This window comes from Medicago sativa, chromosome 3, assembly GCF_051527215.1.
Source record: "Medicago sativa cultivar Bolivia chromosome 3, Bolivia_mono, whole genome shotgun sequence".
NCBI lineage: Eukaryota > Viridiplantae > Streptophyta > Magnoliopsida > Fabales > Fabaceae > Medicago > Medicago sativa.
In genome coordinates this window covers 24,605,590-24,621,652 of record NC_140751.1, presented here as the reverse complement: position 1 = coordinate 24,621,652, position 16,063 = coordinate 24,605,590, and the positions used below count along the sequence as shown (strand labels likewise).

The 16,063-nt window shown below is 33.3% G+C and overlaps 1 protein-coding gene across 2 annotated transcripts; it reads right to left on the bottom strand.

Moving 5' to 3' along the window:
- Positions 1-7,355: 7,355 nt before the first annotated feature.
- Positions 7,356-10,473, bottom strand: LOC146936584 (small RNA-binding protein 11, chloroplastic-like). Of its 2 annotated transcripts, none has more exons than XM_085751329.1 (5): positions 10,355-10,473; positions 9,859-10,047; positions 8,086-8,154; positions 7,900-8,006; positions 7,356-7,817 (listed from the first exon to the last, which is right to left on the bottom strand). In XM_085751329.1, the coding sequence occupies exons 2-5, from the start codon at positions 9,968-9,970 to the stop codon at positions 7,704-7,706; spliced, it is 402 nt and encodes a 133-aa protein (XP_085607455.1). In that variant the 5' UTR covers positions 9,971-10,047; positions 10,355-10,473; the 3' UTR covers positions 7,356-7,703. The 2 variants fall into 2 exon arrangements, with proteins under 2 accessions (XP_085607455.1, XP_085607456.1); XM_085751330.1 differs by having other exon boundaries at positions 9,859-9,983.
- Between the last annotated feature and the right edge of the window lie 5,590 nt (positions 10,474-16,063).

Genomic DNA, 16,063 nt, shown 5'->3' with positions numbered 1-16,063 from the left:
TTAATTTTTTTTTGAAGTGAATTGTGTTGTGTTATTATTATAAGCTGTGTTGAACTATGATTATTTTCAATTTCAAACCAATGTTAGCTCAAATGCAATGCTGAGTTATTCTGATTATTTAGATTCAAAGCTATGGTTATTATTCTACAACAATTTAATTTTAACACGTGCTTAATTCATTTGTTATGGAATATAGATTACCCTGGATGACATTTTATTGCAATTTGGTGGACTAATGTTTTTTGGTTGGATAAACTCTGAAAAACTACTTGGTTGGTTTACAACCCTAAGGAAAAAATCATTTGGGCGCACATACATAAATTTATACATCCTTTTTTTCTACGTTGAAGTGAAAATAATGAAGGGATGTGATGCATTTTTTATTTGGATCAAATAGTTCTTTAGAATTGATTGGCCTATCCAGTCCTTGAAGTTGTTTAGTAAGAACTAAGATGATTAAGAATCTTCAAATTGGTGATCCCATTTAAATATTCGTTAGATGTTTCATGACCTTGCTTTTATATAGTTTTGACTAATGTGATCAAGAATTATTCTTACATATGATTAATCATTATTAAATGGTGATGGAATTTAATTTTGATTAGTTTTAAAAATTAATATGATATTATTAGTAATTTTTTTTACCAAACTAAGATGATATTGTTAGTGTTTACAAGATTGAGAGTTTAAACAAATTTGTTGAAATTGATTTGTAAACTAGACTCTACATAACATGTATGCTTGTATAATACAGTAAACTCCACATTAACATCTAAACTCGGAATTACAAATTTCACATATAAACATCTTTGGATATGGTGACTTGGTGATCGCTCTACGGCCTTTCAAATTTGTTTATAAAATCGTGTGATTAATCAATCGTAACTTCCGATTACACAAAATTTATCAAAAATTACAACTCCATCATTCCTTGAAACCGATCGTTGATTTATTTCAAAGATCGAGCAATCCACAGATCAGATGGAACAATTCTCTTTGGCTATTGTAGTACAATTTTGTAGACTAAAAAAATCATGTCGACCTGCCCCCGTGCAGTAGTGCCATAAAAGTGGGTAGTGTTGACGTATATGGGACCAAACCTTTGTTTAAAGACCCTCACAAGTGTTGATGAATGTGAATACAGATTTTGATGTGACTATTTTATGTAGAGTGTGTGTAAAATTTTACCATTTGTACTATTGTTGTGGTCCCATTGAGATTAATGGGATCTTATATCATTTTCACACTTCAATAATATCAGAATTTGGCTTTATCTTTTGTCCACAAGAGACTTTATGAAAATTTAAAACAATGTAGTTCGAATTGATGAATTTCTGAGGATTATCCAGATAGGGGTTGGGAAGTTTGGACCATTTGGATTCAGAAATGGGGTAACCTTTTGTAGCATGTGCATTATAAATTTTTCAAACGTTGTAGACTGTTTTTTTTATAGTATTTTATTGATTGAAATCACGTGGCTTTGATAGTTGCATACACTTTAAAAGTAAGACATTGGAACATGACTAAGGGCATGTTTGGTTCAGCTTCTGCCCAGCTAAAAGCAATTCTCTACAGTGCCAAAAACAATTCTAGCTAAAAACGTGTTTGGTTTGGCTTTTCAGAATTGCTTTTATCCTCCAAAAGCAATTCTCCATGAAGCTACAAATCCTAGCTTCTAGCTTTTCTAGAATCAATTATAAACAGTAAATATTATATTTTATTATTACAACCTATTATTTTCCTTTATTGCCCTTTATCAATTCTCCTTCTTTATCAATTCTCCTTCTTTATCAATTCTCCTTTAGCTATGTCTATTTTAGTAATTGTACATTCAAAAGCAATTCTACATAATTGTATCCAAACATAAATCAGTTTGTTTAATCAATTCTACATAATTGTATCCAAACATAAATCAATTCTCTCAGAATCAATTCTGTCAGAATCAATTCTATCAGAATCAATTCTGTCAGAATCAATTATATTCAAAGCTGAACCAAACACACACTAAATTTAGGCGGAGGCTAGCGTGAGAGGCCAAAGTATATCTCTCACGGTGGTTTGGCCTTTTTTACCTGCATTTGCAAGTTAAAGTAGTTTTTTTTTTTTTTAACATTAAGTTATAGCTTTTAATTAATATAATAAGGTGGCTGCTAACATAAGGCAATGGTAAGGTACTTCATTGGTGAGGCAATAAATTTTACCTTTGGATTAGATCTATGGTTTAAATCGGTTCAACTCCATCTCAACACTCTCAGCATTAATTCTAATTCACAAAAATCTAATTCACTCCCAACATTAATTCTGATAATAAATCATTTTTTTCTCTTAAGTGAAGATCAAATTTTTTTTTTTTTGGATTAAGTTGAAGGAAAAGTTTAGAGCAACTAAAACGAAAAGTTAGTATATTTATAGGGACCATAAACATATTTAACCATTCTTTTTATAATGGGTCTCTATATTAATTCAATAGTATACTCCCTCCGGTCTCAAATATAAGAAAAGATTCTTTTTTTAGATTCATTGAATAATTAATGTATCTGCCTTACAATGTAGACCAGATACATTAACTACTCAATGAACCTAAAAAAGGAATATTTTCTTATATTTGAGACCGGAGGGAGTATAAGACTCGTTTGAAACATTTTTTTTCCTCTTTTTATAAGACTCATTTGATATTTCCAAGTACATTAATTAACTCTTTATCAATATACCCCTATTTTTTTTTATATCTTTTTCTTCAATTTTAAAAGATAAAATTGTAAAAGCAATATTAATTACAAACAAATTTATTACCACTTTCAATTTTCTTAAATCTCGTTATTTTTCCAAAAAGACCTTATAATTAGGGACAGAGGTAGTATACTACTCCCTCCTGTCCTTATTACAAGAAACAATTGACTTTTTAGGTTCATTGAATGATTGATGTGTCTGATTTATAAATATAGACTAGATACATCAATTACACAATGAACCTAAAAAATAACTTGTTTCGTATAATAAAGACCGATGACAGTGAAAGTTCGATTTATTAATACATTATATTATCATTAAATACTTGAAATTATATATGTGATATTAAAAATTAATAACGAAGATTTTAAATGGATAGTTTGTTGAATTGACTTATACCGATGATTCTGATCACCGAAATTGCAGTTCCTACTTCATTATTAGTTCAATCAAGTCATATCCAACGGTCGAAATCGTTTTATTTGATACTGTTAATTGGTTGGGTTTGTTTTGATCATCAGAGGAACATCATTTCGAGTTGACTGGGTGTCTAAAGAGTTAGTTTGTCGGATTGATTTATTACGAAGATTCTGATCGTCGAAATTCCAATTCCTACTTTGTTCTTAGTTCAATTAGGTCATATCCAACTATCATAATTGTTTTATTTGATACCGTTAGTCGGTTAGGTCTGTTTTGGTCCTCAGAGGAACGTCTTCCATATTGATTATGTTTCTGAGGGGATAGTTCGTCAGATTTACTTATACCGAAGATTCCAATCGACAAAATTCTAGTTTCTACTCCGTAATTAGTTTAATTAGGTCATATTTAACGGTCTGATTGATTATATTTCATACTGTTAGCCGATTGGGTCATTTTTGGTCATAGGAGGAATGTCCTTCCATGATTATGTTTCTAAAGGGATGCTTTGTCAAATTGACTTATACCGAAGATTTCGATCGCCGAAATTTCATTCCTACTTCGTCTTTAGTCTAATTTCGTCATATCCAACGGTCGAAATTAATTTATTTGATACTGTTAGTCGGTTGGGTTCATTTTGGTCGTCGGAGGAACATCATTCCATGTTGACTAAGTTTTTGAAGAGAGAGTTTGTGGAATTGACTTATACCAAACATTCCGAACACCGAAACTCCTATATTTTAGTTTGAAGGTTTTGACGTGGAAAAATCAACTAGTTTTTAGTTATAAGTTGGTATTTCTCTTTGTTTTTTTTTTTTTATATAAAAAATACTTTGATTTTAATCAAAAAAAATTCCTGGTGTTAAATACCTTCATCTTTTTCTCTTTGCATCTTCATCTTCAACCTCTCAAAAATTTGAGTTTTATGGATTTTTAATAATATAAAAAATATTTTTTTTATACAACTACTTAAGTCAACCAACATTATGAAGCTTTTCTTGCTTACATTATTTACAAGTTTGTCATTAACATATTGTAACAACTACTTTTTGTTTTTTTAGAGAATCAACAACTACTTGAATTTTTAAATCCAGATCTAGAACAATAATGAATGTTTTTCCCAAAATTCATTCGTCTCCACCAACATGTTCTTTCTAAACATCTAGATCTGAAATCAATCACTAATCTAGTTTCCAATGAATTTTAAATGTTTTTGTATATTACAATGAAGGTGTTACTGTAATCGTTGGGGATTTCACGAATCTAAATTTTGGTGGATTGTTGTGGACAAACGAAGAGTGAGTGTACTTGAAACAGTGGTTTCTCTTTGTTTTTTTCTTCTTCTTTAACTAGCTCTGGGAAACGAGGGCGCAGAAAAGTTTTCAGCGCTTGCTGCAATGTCAAACCTCAATCCTTACTTTTTTTGCAGATTGTATTTTTTTTTTTTTTAGAGCTTGCAGATTGTATTTTTATTTATATTAAAATGAAATAAAATTAAACTATATAATAACATTATATCTAAAGGATTTCATTTGGTACGATTCAATTCCATGGATCTCTGCAAAACGAAAAAGGAGGAGAACAAAAAAAACTCTTTCAACCAAAAAACAATTCAATTTAATGGATTCACTCTTTCAACCAAAAAACAATTCAATTTAATGGATTCACTCTTTAAAAGAGAGCTTATTTTACCAACAACTGATGTCTTTACTTGAATTTATGCGCCTTCCACCGAACTCACAAATCCCTCTGATCCCCAAACCATGTTTTTTTGAAGGTTTAATCACCAATCTTTTTTACCCAGATTCAATCACCAATCTATTTTCCAAACCCCCAAAATAAGTGATTAATATCTCAAGATAAAGATCTCATGTTGTTCATAAGTGATGAAATAAGTAGATTTAGAACCAACACAAAGGAACTGTGAGATTCAAAAGCATGACTCAATCGCTTATTATAAATTTACTTCAGCAATATTGAGAGAAGAAATGCATGACTCAAAAGCAATTTTACTTCAGCAATATTGGCACCGCAAATTGACACCCACACAATGGATTTACTGCTAATGAAAGAAAAAAAACACAATTACAAAAGACGGAAGATAAATAATCAACAATAGATTGGAATGACAAGGAACAAATATTGATGAATTTTAAAGGGTTAGAGTTTAAAGATTTCTACTGCATTCAAATATTTATTGTTTTTTTTGACCAATTATTTTACATGATTGGGGTTTTTAGAGGAGCTATTTTTTCCTGGGTTTCTTTAAAGGTTTATGAATATGACATTAATATGAAGAAGAAGAAGAAGAAGAAGAAGAAGAAGAAAGAGGAGGGAAGAACAAGAAGAAAGTAGAAAAAACAAATGATGTATTGCTGTGTGAGGAAGAAAGGGGTTTCCAGAATTAAGAGAGGAAGAGCACGGGAGATTGCCTTACTTGATCTGATGGTGAAAAAGTTATGGTCTATCATGGACCATTTATTGCACTGTTCCATATTATAATTTGCCTAAAAATTAATACTTACCGTTGAAAAGGGTGGAAACAAGTTGCAGGTCTCTCATCCTAACCACACAATAATTTATTAATATATCTAATGGTAAAAAATCAATTTGCACCGTGAGAGACATGTTTTGGCCTCTCACCGTAGCCTCCAACCTCAGTTTAAGGTGGAAGAGTTTGATAGGTCTTCCATAGTATGAGATATGAACCACTCTCCCACCCTAAAATGCGCCTTGAAACATTCCACCAATCTGAAAAGAAAAATAAACAACTACAAATGAACCAAGACATCCATTTAATTTTAGAGAAAAAATATTTGTACAATTATTTTATGACAACGTCTGTGACAACTTTCTCTCTCATACTCACATTATATTTTTACTTTATCTTTCTATAGTTTTGGTTTTCGTGTCAATATTATCTTTATAAATATAAGTTGTCCCATAAATTGTCATACAAATAGTTGTTCAAATAACACACATCTTAATTTTATCTACTATTTAAGACACATTTACCACCTTCCCATTGAAGAGAACGCAGCTAAATATATGCATGTATGAATTAAAACAAGTTCTATTATACTTTCATATTATGATGGTCCAAGGAATATACAGAACATAATTGATGGGGGTAATATGATGGTCCAAGGGATATACAGCACATTAACAAATGAATATACAGCACATAATTGTTAAAATCAAATAGTTTGGATTTTCGTCTCTCTTGTGATGGTCCAAGGAGGGGGTAATATCATAATATGTGACAAATATGTGTAACTACACAAGTTGTAGGTTCAGTGGTCCATTCTAGTTGGAAAATGCAGTTATTTGTTGTAGTATAATTTATAAACAATCAAGTCAAGGGGTGGTAGATTAAGGGAGCACCCACCCACCAAGTTCACACATTTGGAAACAACTAAACTTTATCTCGTTAAGCAAGGTCGGCTATGTGACTCAAATGACATCTCATCTCAAGACCAAGTAGATTAGGTGAAGGTGTTCCCGACCATCAATAAGAGACTAAATGTGTTTGAAACCTCGTCTAGATCACTTCTGACGCGCAGCCATCCCACAAACTATTATTTGTAGCTTCACCAAATTCACGTCCAAAACAACCTTGGGATAGGGGAAAGAAAATTCGAACGTACATCCAAACAAGTGCAAATTCTCACTAAGGTGTAGTGCAGACATCATTGAAATTAGTCTTGTCTCTTCCAACAAGACATTTTCCACACATACAGCCATGATCAAACACCCAAAGCATATTTGAGAGACTTCAACTATCTACCAATTGTGGCAGACCTTAATGGTAACGAAAACAAACGAACATGTTGGACAGAAAAACATAAACCACCGCAACATTGAACACACCGGAGAATATTCAAAAGAAGCAATATTTATTTTCATAAAAGAACGTGTGTGTGTGTGTGTGTGTGTGTCTGTGTGTTGTGTAAGGCTTGACTGTCTCCAATGTATGTTGGCAGTGACGGACTTTTAGCAATAGACAACAAGTTCCTAACCCTTTTTTCTTATCATATCAATCACTAAAGCTCACACATTGCCATCCTAATCTAAACTAGTGTAAATCAAAATTGTTAGATAAAGGATGGAGCAACTCATATTTGGATTCGGGTGCGTGTTTTAATTTGATCTTTGGAGGCAAATCAAATTGTAAGGTCTAGTTTGGCACTTGCTCATAACACAGAATCTCATCAGACCAAGCTGAAACTAAATACCTTAGCTTAAATCAGTTCTAAAAATCACGTTCTCAAAATTAATCTTGAATACTCCATCCTGGACAGACTCATATACATTGGATTGGGAAAATGAATCTGAAATCCAAAAATATAATTGAGATAGATAATAAGTAGACTGTTTGTGCAAAAGTACTCCTCATTGATTGATGTTGATGTGTATCATGCATGTATTCATTGGTTGATCAAAATATGAAACTTGCACGATAACATTATCAACCAGCAGCGCTCAGATGAGATGTGGCTCCTTCCTTCCTTCCTTAGGTTAGGTGTCGTCTTACCTTGTAGGTCTGCCTCTTTACTTCATTCCATATGCACATCTTCATTATCAACCTCTGTATTTTTTGCATGCTTTATTTTTTTCTTTTGCTCGTTAGGTGGATCCATGTCTACATATAAGACACGTCCGTGTAATATCTGCAGAAAGAGTTGATTCATTTTCTGAATTTCATAGTTCACTGAGGCTATGTTTGGATACTTTAGGCTTGTAGATTCTAACCTTTCCATTCATGCCAATTTGTGCCTTGCGGGCTTCTTCCTCCTCAGCAAAAGTCACATATCCAAAACCTTTGCATCTTTTCTTGGCTTTATTCAATACTATATCAGCTGGAAAAATTAAATGATTCATGAATGAGTGTTTTAATCTGAGAGGTTTTGGGCTTGGGACGACAATGTAAACACCTACCTTTGACAACATTTCCGTAGTGAGAAAAAGCTTCAGCTAATATCTCCTCTGTAGTAGAAAAGGCTAAACCTGCATCAAGATTAAGGTCACAGCATCAGCAAAATTGTTAAGTTGGGCCATTTTTCTCTTTTTGAAAAAACAACACAGCAGCACTACTAAAAACTGGATATGTTGAAACTAATAAGACAAATATTGATGAGTATCATAATACTACAAGCAAGAATTAGAAAGGTATCTAGATGAAATAGTCAAATACTCCTAGTCAAAATGATCTTTTTTTCTTTCTGAATCGGCAAATTTATTAATGCTCCCCACCTGAACAAGACGTAACAGGCAGTGGAAATAACAGTACAAAGGCAACCTAAGAAAAACACAATAAAAAATCACCATACAAAATGGCGAGCGCCTAATGCTCCCAACACAAACCAAAAAAGCACCTAAGTAAAGTGTTGTGCGCACACTACTGACACTGTGCCAGCTCCTGAAGCTGTGACAGCAATGTAGTTAACTGTAAAAACAACAACTGTAGCAGCAGCAAAAACACACAGCAGTCCCCAGGTATACTTCAGCCCTGCAGAAACCCTTCCCTCAGCTCCTAAATATCGATTATTTACCTCAAATCCCTCGGGTTCCAACACCAAGGATCAAGTAATCTAGGTTTTGGGTGGCTTCGTGAATCCGATTTAAGGCCACAAGTAATTTCAGATGCATTCTATGGTGGGAAAATACAGTGAGTATCATTTAGTTGTTTTTAAATCATGCTAAAGGTCTCATCGAGTACATTTTCGAAAGCATTCTCCAGACTAAAAATTCATCATAAAAACAGCAAATGATAGCATGAGGATCAACTGGCTAACAATAGAATCATAACCATTTTCTTGTATATGCATGCATGTGTGTGTGTGTGTGTGTAATGTCATTTATAATTATGTGGAGTACTGAATTTCGTTTGATAAACAAATAGGAGAGTTGAATTCTTTGGCTGATGTATTCATCTATGGAATGTAATGGCAAATTTTATTTTCAAATCAAATTGTCTTCCCTCTTCATGGGATACAGTTTTTTCACGGCTAACATATGGTTCATTTACTAGCGAGTAAGGTTTTAAATCGTCACCCTGATCACCATTGCAATTGTGCTGCGATCCTTGATATTATGGATAAGCACGGTTAATTGCAACTGATGGAGCCTCAATCGCGTGGAGATATCAAAAGCCTTGATGTCGCCCATATAGTTATCGCGTACTTTTTTAAAAAAACTAAGCTTATTTATGGGAATATAATGCAAGAGATTGTGCAAACTAAATGCTCAATTAAACGTCTATGAGATGAGGTGTCAGCTCAATGAAAGAGTTTGATCCCGTAACCTCAACGGACAAAGTTCAAATCTTGCCAGAGATGAATGTAGAAGAGTTATCGGTGTCACTTTAATAAAATAATAATTTCGCTTTCCTTAAATGTTTATTCAAAGAAATGTTCAACTAAACCATAGATTTAGTTTACTCACATGCTAAAACTAAGGGTTCAGTTAAACCATAGATTCATTTTTTTTTACATGCTAAAACTAATATCAACACAATAGTATTCAGTTTAGGGGCTAAAAATATCTAATCTAGTTTTATATCAATCATAATTGAAGCAATTAAAGGTAATTCAAATTTGAAAACAATCAAAAATTCAAACTTAAATTAATACTAGCCCAGCCTGGTTGTCAAAAAGCTCAACCTGAGAGCAAAAAAACATGAAAAAGCTAAAATAAGGAAAAAAGATGTACCTTTAACAAAAATCCTGGAAGTGATTCTACGAAGGAAGAGACGTCGAAAAACAGAAGTGCAGGGTTTTGAGTGAGAGAGCAAGCTTGAAGAAATTCCTCGAAGTGTTGCCATGAGAAGTTGGGAACTGCAGTTTTCCACTAGCTATCAAGCCAATATTCATGGGCCGAAATAGTGGTGTATCAAAGATCCTGAGTCAAGGAGTGAAAAATTATTAACTTAATTAATAATCATTAATATATATGTATTCAAAGTCAAATAGTACATACATAACTTATAACTTCCCTTTACACGATTACAAATTTGGAATGATCACCAAGTTTAAAAAGAGAATAGAAATAAAATGCAGCATATTGTTCTATACTATAACATAAACCATTGTCAAATTCATAAACCAAGAGGGTCAAAATCCCTTGAAAGATTTTTTTTCTTCGAAGAAAATTGAAGATTAAAAAATACGAAAATTGAAACCATTGGAAGAGGAAAGAACTAACTTACCACAACGAGAACTGGTCTGAGGCAGATGATGAGTAATGGTCGGTGGAACACGGTGCTCTGTGACACTCAGCCTCTGGGCGTGTGTTTTTTGCAGAGAGAACTCATATTTTGACTTTTTCAAATTTTAGCTATTACTCCCTCCGTCCCATATTACTTGACGTAGTTGACTCTGTCACGTATGTCAATGCACAATTTTAAACTTAAATCTCTTTAATAATCTAGTAGAAAAAATTACGAAAATTTGATATTTTAAAAATATTAATCGAGACGAATCTAACAACATCTTATATGCTATATTTTGTTTTTATATATTAGTAGAAAAATAGAGTCAAAACATGTTACATGAATAGTGGAAATATTCTAAATAGGTCAAGTAATATGAGACGGAGGGAGTAAAGTTTTTCTTTTTAAATGAGATTTTAGTTTTTTTTTCTGTTGAGAAAAAAAAAAGAGATTTTAGTTATTAATTTTTCTTTTTTTATAAAAATTGAAATTTTAGTTATGAAGGTTCTTTAAAGAATATGGTAAGCACTAAATTGATAAATTTAGAGATTAAATTGATTTTTTTTTAAAGAAGAGATCAAATTGATATTAAGTTGTTAAAATACATTTGTAAGTCCTTAGCTCAGTTGGTAGTGACAATGCATAATATATGCAGAATCTGGTTATCGAACTCCGGCCACTACAAAAAAAAATACATTTAAAAGTTTAACCGAATGTGGGGAATTTTTTGAAATATTCAAAGTTAAATATTTATTTTTATTTCAGCGTGACCTACAAAGTTGGAATTTTTTTTTTTGTCTGCCCAATATTGAAAAGCAAATTCCAAATCTGCCCTACATGAAAAAGAAAGTCCAAAACTGCCCTACTTTTTCTCTCTCTCTTTATTCCCCGCAAAATGAAATTGCTGGGAAGGACACCCCACAAACCTGTTTTGCGGGGAATAACATAATAAGACAAAAAAACAGGGCCTTCCCCCCAAAACGAAATTGCTGGGAAGGACACCCCCCAAACCTGTTTTGCGGGGAATAAAGAGAAAGAGAAGAAGTGGGGCAGTTTTGGACTTTCTTTTTCATGTAGGGCAAATTTGGAATTTGCTTTTCAATATAGGGCAGACAAAAAAAAATTCTGCAAAGTTGGTGGCTAACTTGGTAATTTACCATTTTTTATGACAAAAATAAAATGATATTCATTCATTCAAATCGAGAGATTACATCATTCAACACCGCTAAAAACGTAAAGGATGAATCTGCGAACAAACTCACAACATCCAAGTTAATAGCATATAACGACATAATGCCTACAAAAATGTATGATAAAATTAGAGTGACCGGAATATCCATGGCCTCCGGATCTGCAACGTTGACGCCCAAATCTTTGATTGAATAAACGATCTTTCAAGATGAATCAAATGAACACCGCAATAAGACGGGTGTAGACCAAGATTTTCGGGTGTCAAGCCATTAATTGGACTTGAACCTTCAATCTACCGGACTTGCTCGATTTTATTCTTGGGAAGGGAAAAATGAGATTGAAAAACCCTTTTTGGATCCGGGGGTCGGTTACGATTCGGGAAGGTGTTAGGCACCCGCGTCGTTCACGGTACTCCGTGAGAACCTCTTTCTAACTTTATTTTATTTGAAAATTTGTTGTTAAAAGTTGAAGTGAAAGAATGGAGGGAGAAGAAGTAGGAGTTTTGGTTATTTTTATTTGATCGATTTGAAAGGATTAAAGCCTCTGCCTACGTACCCTTAAAGGGATCAAAACCGTCGTAGTTCGCTCTTATAAAAATATTTTTGTCGGTTATGCTGATTTTAATTATTTTTGAAAATGGTTTTCAAGAAGGGGATTGAGGGGCCTCAAGGCTCTAGAAAGAAAATAGAAGTGAGGTTGTTTCATTTTATTTGCGAAATTTAGTCTAAGTTTAATTAAAGCTTCATTGAAAATTTGATTAAGAAAATAAAGAAAAAATCTCTTGGATTTGGATCCAAGGTTTATTAAGAAAAGGATTTGACTTTTGCTTATTTGATTTTTGAGATGAAAATGATTTTTCTAACTAACGGAAAGCTAGCGTAATAACGTGAAACATAAAGCGTGCGTAAAGCGGTAAATAAAATGATAGTGTCGGTGCTTGTGTTACCTACATTATTACAAAAATTCCTAGATACATTCTATGGCCTCTTTGCCAAGCTACAAACCAATGAGAAAAAATATACATCCATTTCCTAGTTATACACACTAATATCATGGAATTTAAATAAATTGCAAGAAGAAGAAAAATGCAAGAGGTTATACTAGAATTAAAGCAAGCAAGATAATAAGAAAGCTTAGAGGTATGACATACTAGGATGGCTTATCAAATAAAATGCGTGATGTTGAAGTTTTAAGGAAATGCGTGAAGTAAATATTGAAATATTAAAGCGAGATTAACAAAAGATATTGTGGAGTAAAAACATTTAAAATGCATGGAATAAAGCCTTTTAAAACATTAAAGCAAAATAAAAGTGATAGAGATTGAAGTATTTAAAATGCTTGGAGCGAAATCACAAAATAGGTTTAAAATGCATGAGTTGATGATATAGGATTTGATCTAAAAATGCATGAAGGCATAACTAAAATTAAGCAAGCTACCTAATAAAACAAAGTGTGATAAGAAAAGAAAGGGATTTGAGTTAACAAGCGCAGAAACATGATTAAGAATTAAACAAAATACAATAAAGTAGTGCAATATATGCAGAAATGAGTTGAACAAAGGAAAAAATATAGGAATAAGCTTAAAGCATCATATGAGTTTTAAGAAAGATGAAGATGCATGAGATGATGAATAATTAAAACGCAAAATAATATGACTAACATAAATGGAAAAAAGTAAGTACAGTAACAAATAACACAGGAAAATATTTCTTGTAAACTCTAGAGGAAAATTTTAAGTAAAAGAAAGCAGAAAGTAAAATAGTGGTGTGATTTGCAGAATTGTAGTAAAAAAAGGAACAGTTGGACTTAATAAAACAAAATGGCTCCAATCCAGATCAGATTTGAACCGTCCGATGAATCAGATGGCACAGACCTGATCTCAATGAAATTATATCATAGCCACAAGATAAGAATCGAAAGGTTAAAAACGTGGGAGCATGGGATTTAAAAAGAGTTGGTCACATTGGATTAAAAGAGGATATAAAAAAGTTGCAGGTTCCTTGCTCACATTACTTTCACGTATACTCCCTCCGTCCCTTAATGTAACCACCCATTTGATTTTATTTTTGTCCCTAAATGTAACCCCCTTTTCAAATTACTAGATGCATTTATTACTTTTTTCCTAAACATACCCCTAATTAATACTACTAACTTGTCTTGAAATATGAATAGTCAAATTTAATACACATATAAACAAAGGACAATTTGGTAATATTTATACACAAAACAGCCACATTAATTACACTGACAACTTTTCTTAAGAAATGTGAAAAATACAAAGGGGGGTTACATTAAGGGACGGAGGGAGTATCTTTTTACCAAATAAACAAACTCTCTTCTCTCTCACTAAACAAACAGCCGCCCCCATACTTCTTCTTCTCCGGCCAACAACAATTTTCCGGCGCGGTGGCCGGTGGTGGACCGCCGTGCCGGAACTCCAAAACTCAACCAAGTTCAAAAATAAATTCAGTTTTCAATATCCTTTTTCTCATAGAACTCGAATCCAGACTCACAATCTTCAAAATACAAGCACAAAAGCCTAGATCTACAATTCTTAAAACGGAAATCTTAGCACAAACATAAGAGAAAATGAACGAAGAATACCTGCGGTTATGAATGGAGAAAACAACAACGAACGGAAAACTTCTTACTCTTCACGAATCCAGCGATCTTCTTCTTTGATTCATTTCAGCTTCTGGACATGGTTGAGGTTTGGATCGGTTACCGCTTTCTTCTCCTTCAACTCCTTTGAATCGGTTGTGGATTCGACCTTTGTGGCTTGTGATGAAATTGTAGTGCTGTACGAAACCTCCCTACTTCTTCTCTGTTGCGTTTCTGCTGTTGGATTTGTGTTGACAGTGGTGTGTTGACCGTGGATATGAGTTGTTGCTGTACCGCGAACTTTCCTTCTCCTCAAACCGGTTCAAACGCTATGCTTAGGTGTTGATGTTGATCCCGACGGTTTGGTTGTGATGAGAACCGAAATCGGTTTTGTTTGTTGATTTGATGTATGAACAAATATTGTGATAGAGTAGTGGATACGAGTTCTGAAATGATGGTTTGGGCGTGGTTTCAAATGAACACAATGTTGGTTCAAGTTTTGTGTGAAATTTGCTTTTGGAAAATTAAGTGTTCATGATGATTTTTGATTTATGGGGAGTTTGATCTATTTTCCTTTCACAGCCGCAGTAGAAGGTGTTTGTGTAATTCTGTGCCAAGCCCCCTTTTGCCAATGATTGGCACCACTACTTATAGCAAAAAAACTAGGTTAAGACTAGTGACTGAATTGGACAAAAATACCCTCTTAAAGGGACCTATGCTACTTGGCCAACAAGACACTAAAGATATTTGGGCCTTGGACTAAAATTAAACAAAATAAGATATTGACAATGATAAAAAGGGAAACGAAAATGACATTAAAAATAAAAAGAAAAAGAGTTAAAATAAAATAAAATATTAATAACTAAAATAAAAACGCAAGATATAATAAAAGTGATAATAAAAATTAAAATTGTCCTTTCGGGATCAAAAATGAGGTATTTCAAAATAACTAACTGCCGAAAATTCTGTCTGAGACGACGAAATTACTCGGCGTTAAAAGTACGAATAAAAACGGTAAATACAAAGAAAAGTGGTCAAAATTTGGGGTATGACAGATGCCCCTATTTAAGTTTCTTCGTCACGAAGATTTGAAAGAAGACTTTTAAATCGATGGGTCGAAGAGACTTAAATACTAAGTACACCGAATTTTGACCAGTTGAAAAGCTGAAAATGCGATGAATATAATGATATGAATGCATGCGATGCAAGTATGAATGCAAAGACGACGAAAATAAACTGACTGGGGAGCAAACTGATAGGTACCACTGGGGAGAAAAGAAAAAGCTGCATATTACCAACTACCGTGATAAAGACGAACATACGGAAGATAAAGCTTGTCTATTACCAACTACAGTAGTAAATGATGAAAATGCGGAAGATAAAGCTTGGATGGAAGATAAAGCTCAGACGGAAGATAAAGCTTGAGACGGAAAATAAAGCTTAAAATGGAAAGTAAAGCATGAGACAGAAGATAAAGCCTAAGACGGAAAGTAAAGCTTGTCCATTACCAACAGCCCGTGGTAAGGACAAAAGTACAGAAGATAAAGCTTGTCTATACTGATTAGTATTGACAAAGTGGTTATTGGATGGGATCTACCACTTGAACACAAACTGATTGGTGACATTTATGAATTAAACACCTTGAGGATGACCTTTTTATGTATTGGATTAGTGACGCCTCTTGAACACAAGCTGGGGACGACATATTAAGGGAATGACAGGTAAACACAAGCTGTCCGTGGTTTGGGACTGACAATTTGAAGCAAAATAAACGTTTGCGAGAATCCACTCGGCTTTTGACGAAATGTTTGCGAGAATCCACTCGGCTTTTGATGAAATGTTTGCAAGAATCCACTCGGCTTTTGATGAAGGGTTTGCGAGAATCCACTCGGCTTTTGATGAACGGTTTGCGAG

What these genes read in the sequence shown, in the direction of transcription:
- LOC146936584 (XM_085751329.1), bottom strand. Translation starts at nt 9,970, where the DNA reads ATGGCAACACTTCGAGGAATTTCTTCAAGCTTGCTCTCTCACTCAAAA. An exon ending in TTCCAGGATTTTTGTTAAAG is followed by an intron (nt 8,155 to 9,858) that starts GTACATCTTTTT and finishes ATCTTGATGCAG; the next exon opens with GTTTAGCCTTTTCTACTACA. An exon ending in AAATTGGCATGAATGGAAAG is followed by an intron (nt 7,818 to 7,899) that starts GTTAGAATCTAC and finishes CTCTTTCTGCAG; the next exon opens with ATATTACACGGACGTGTCTT.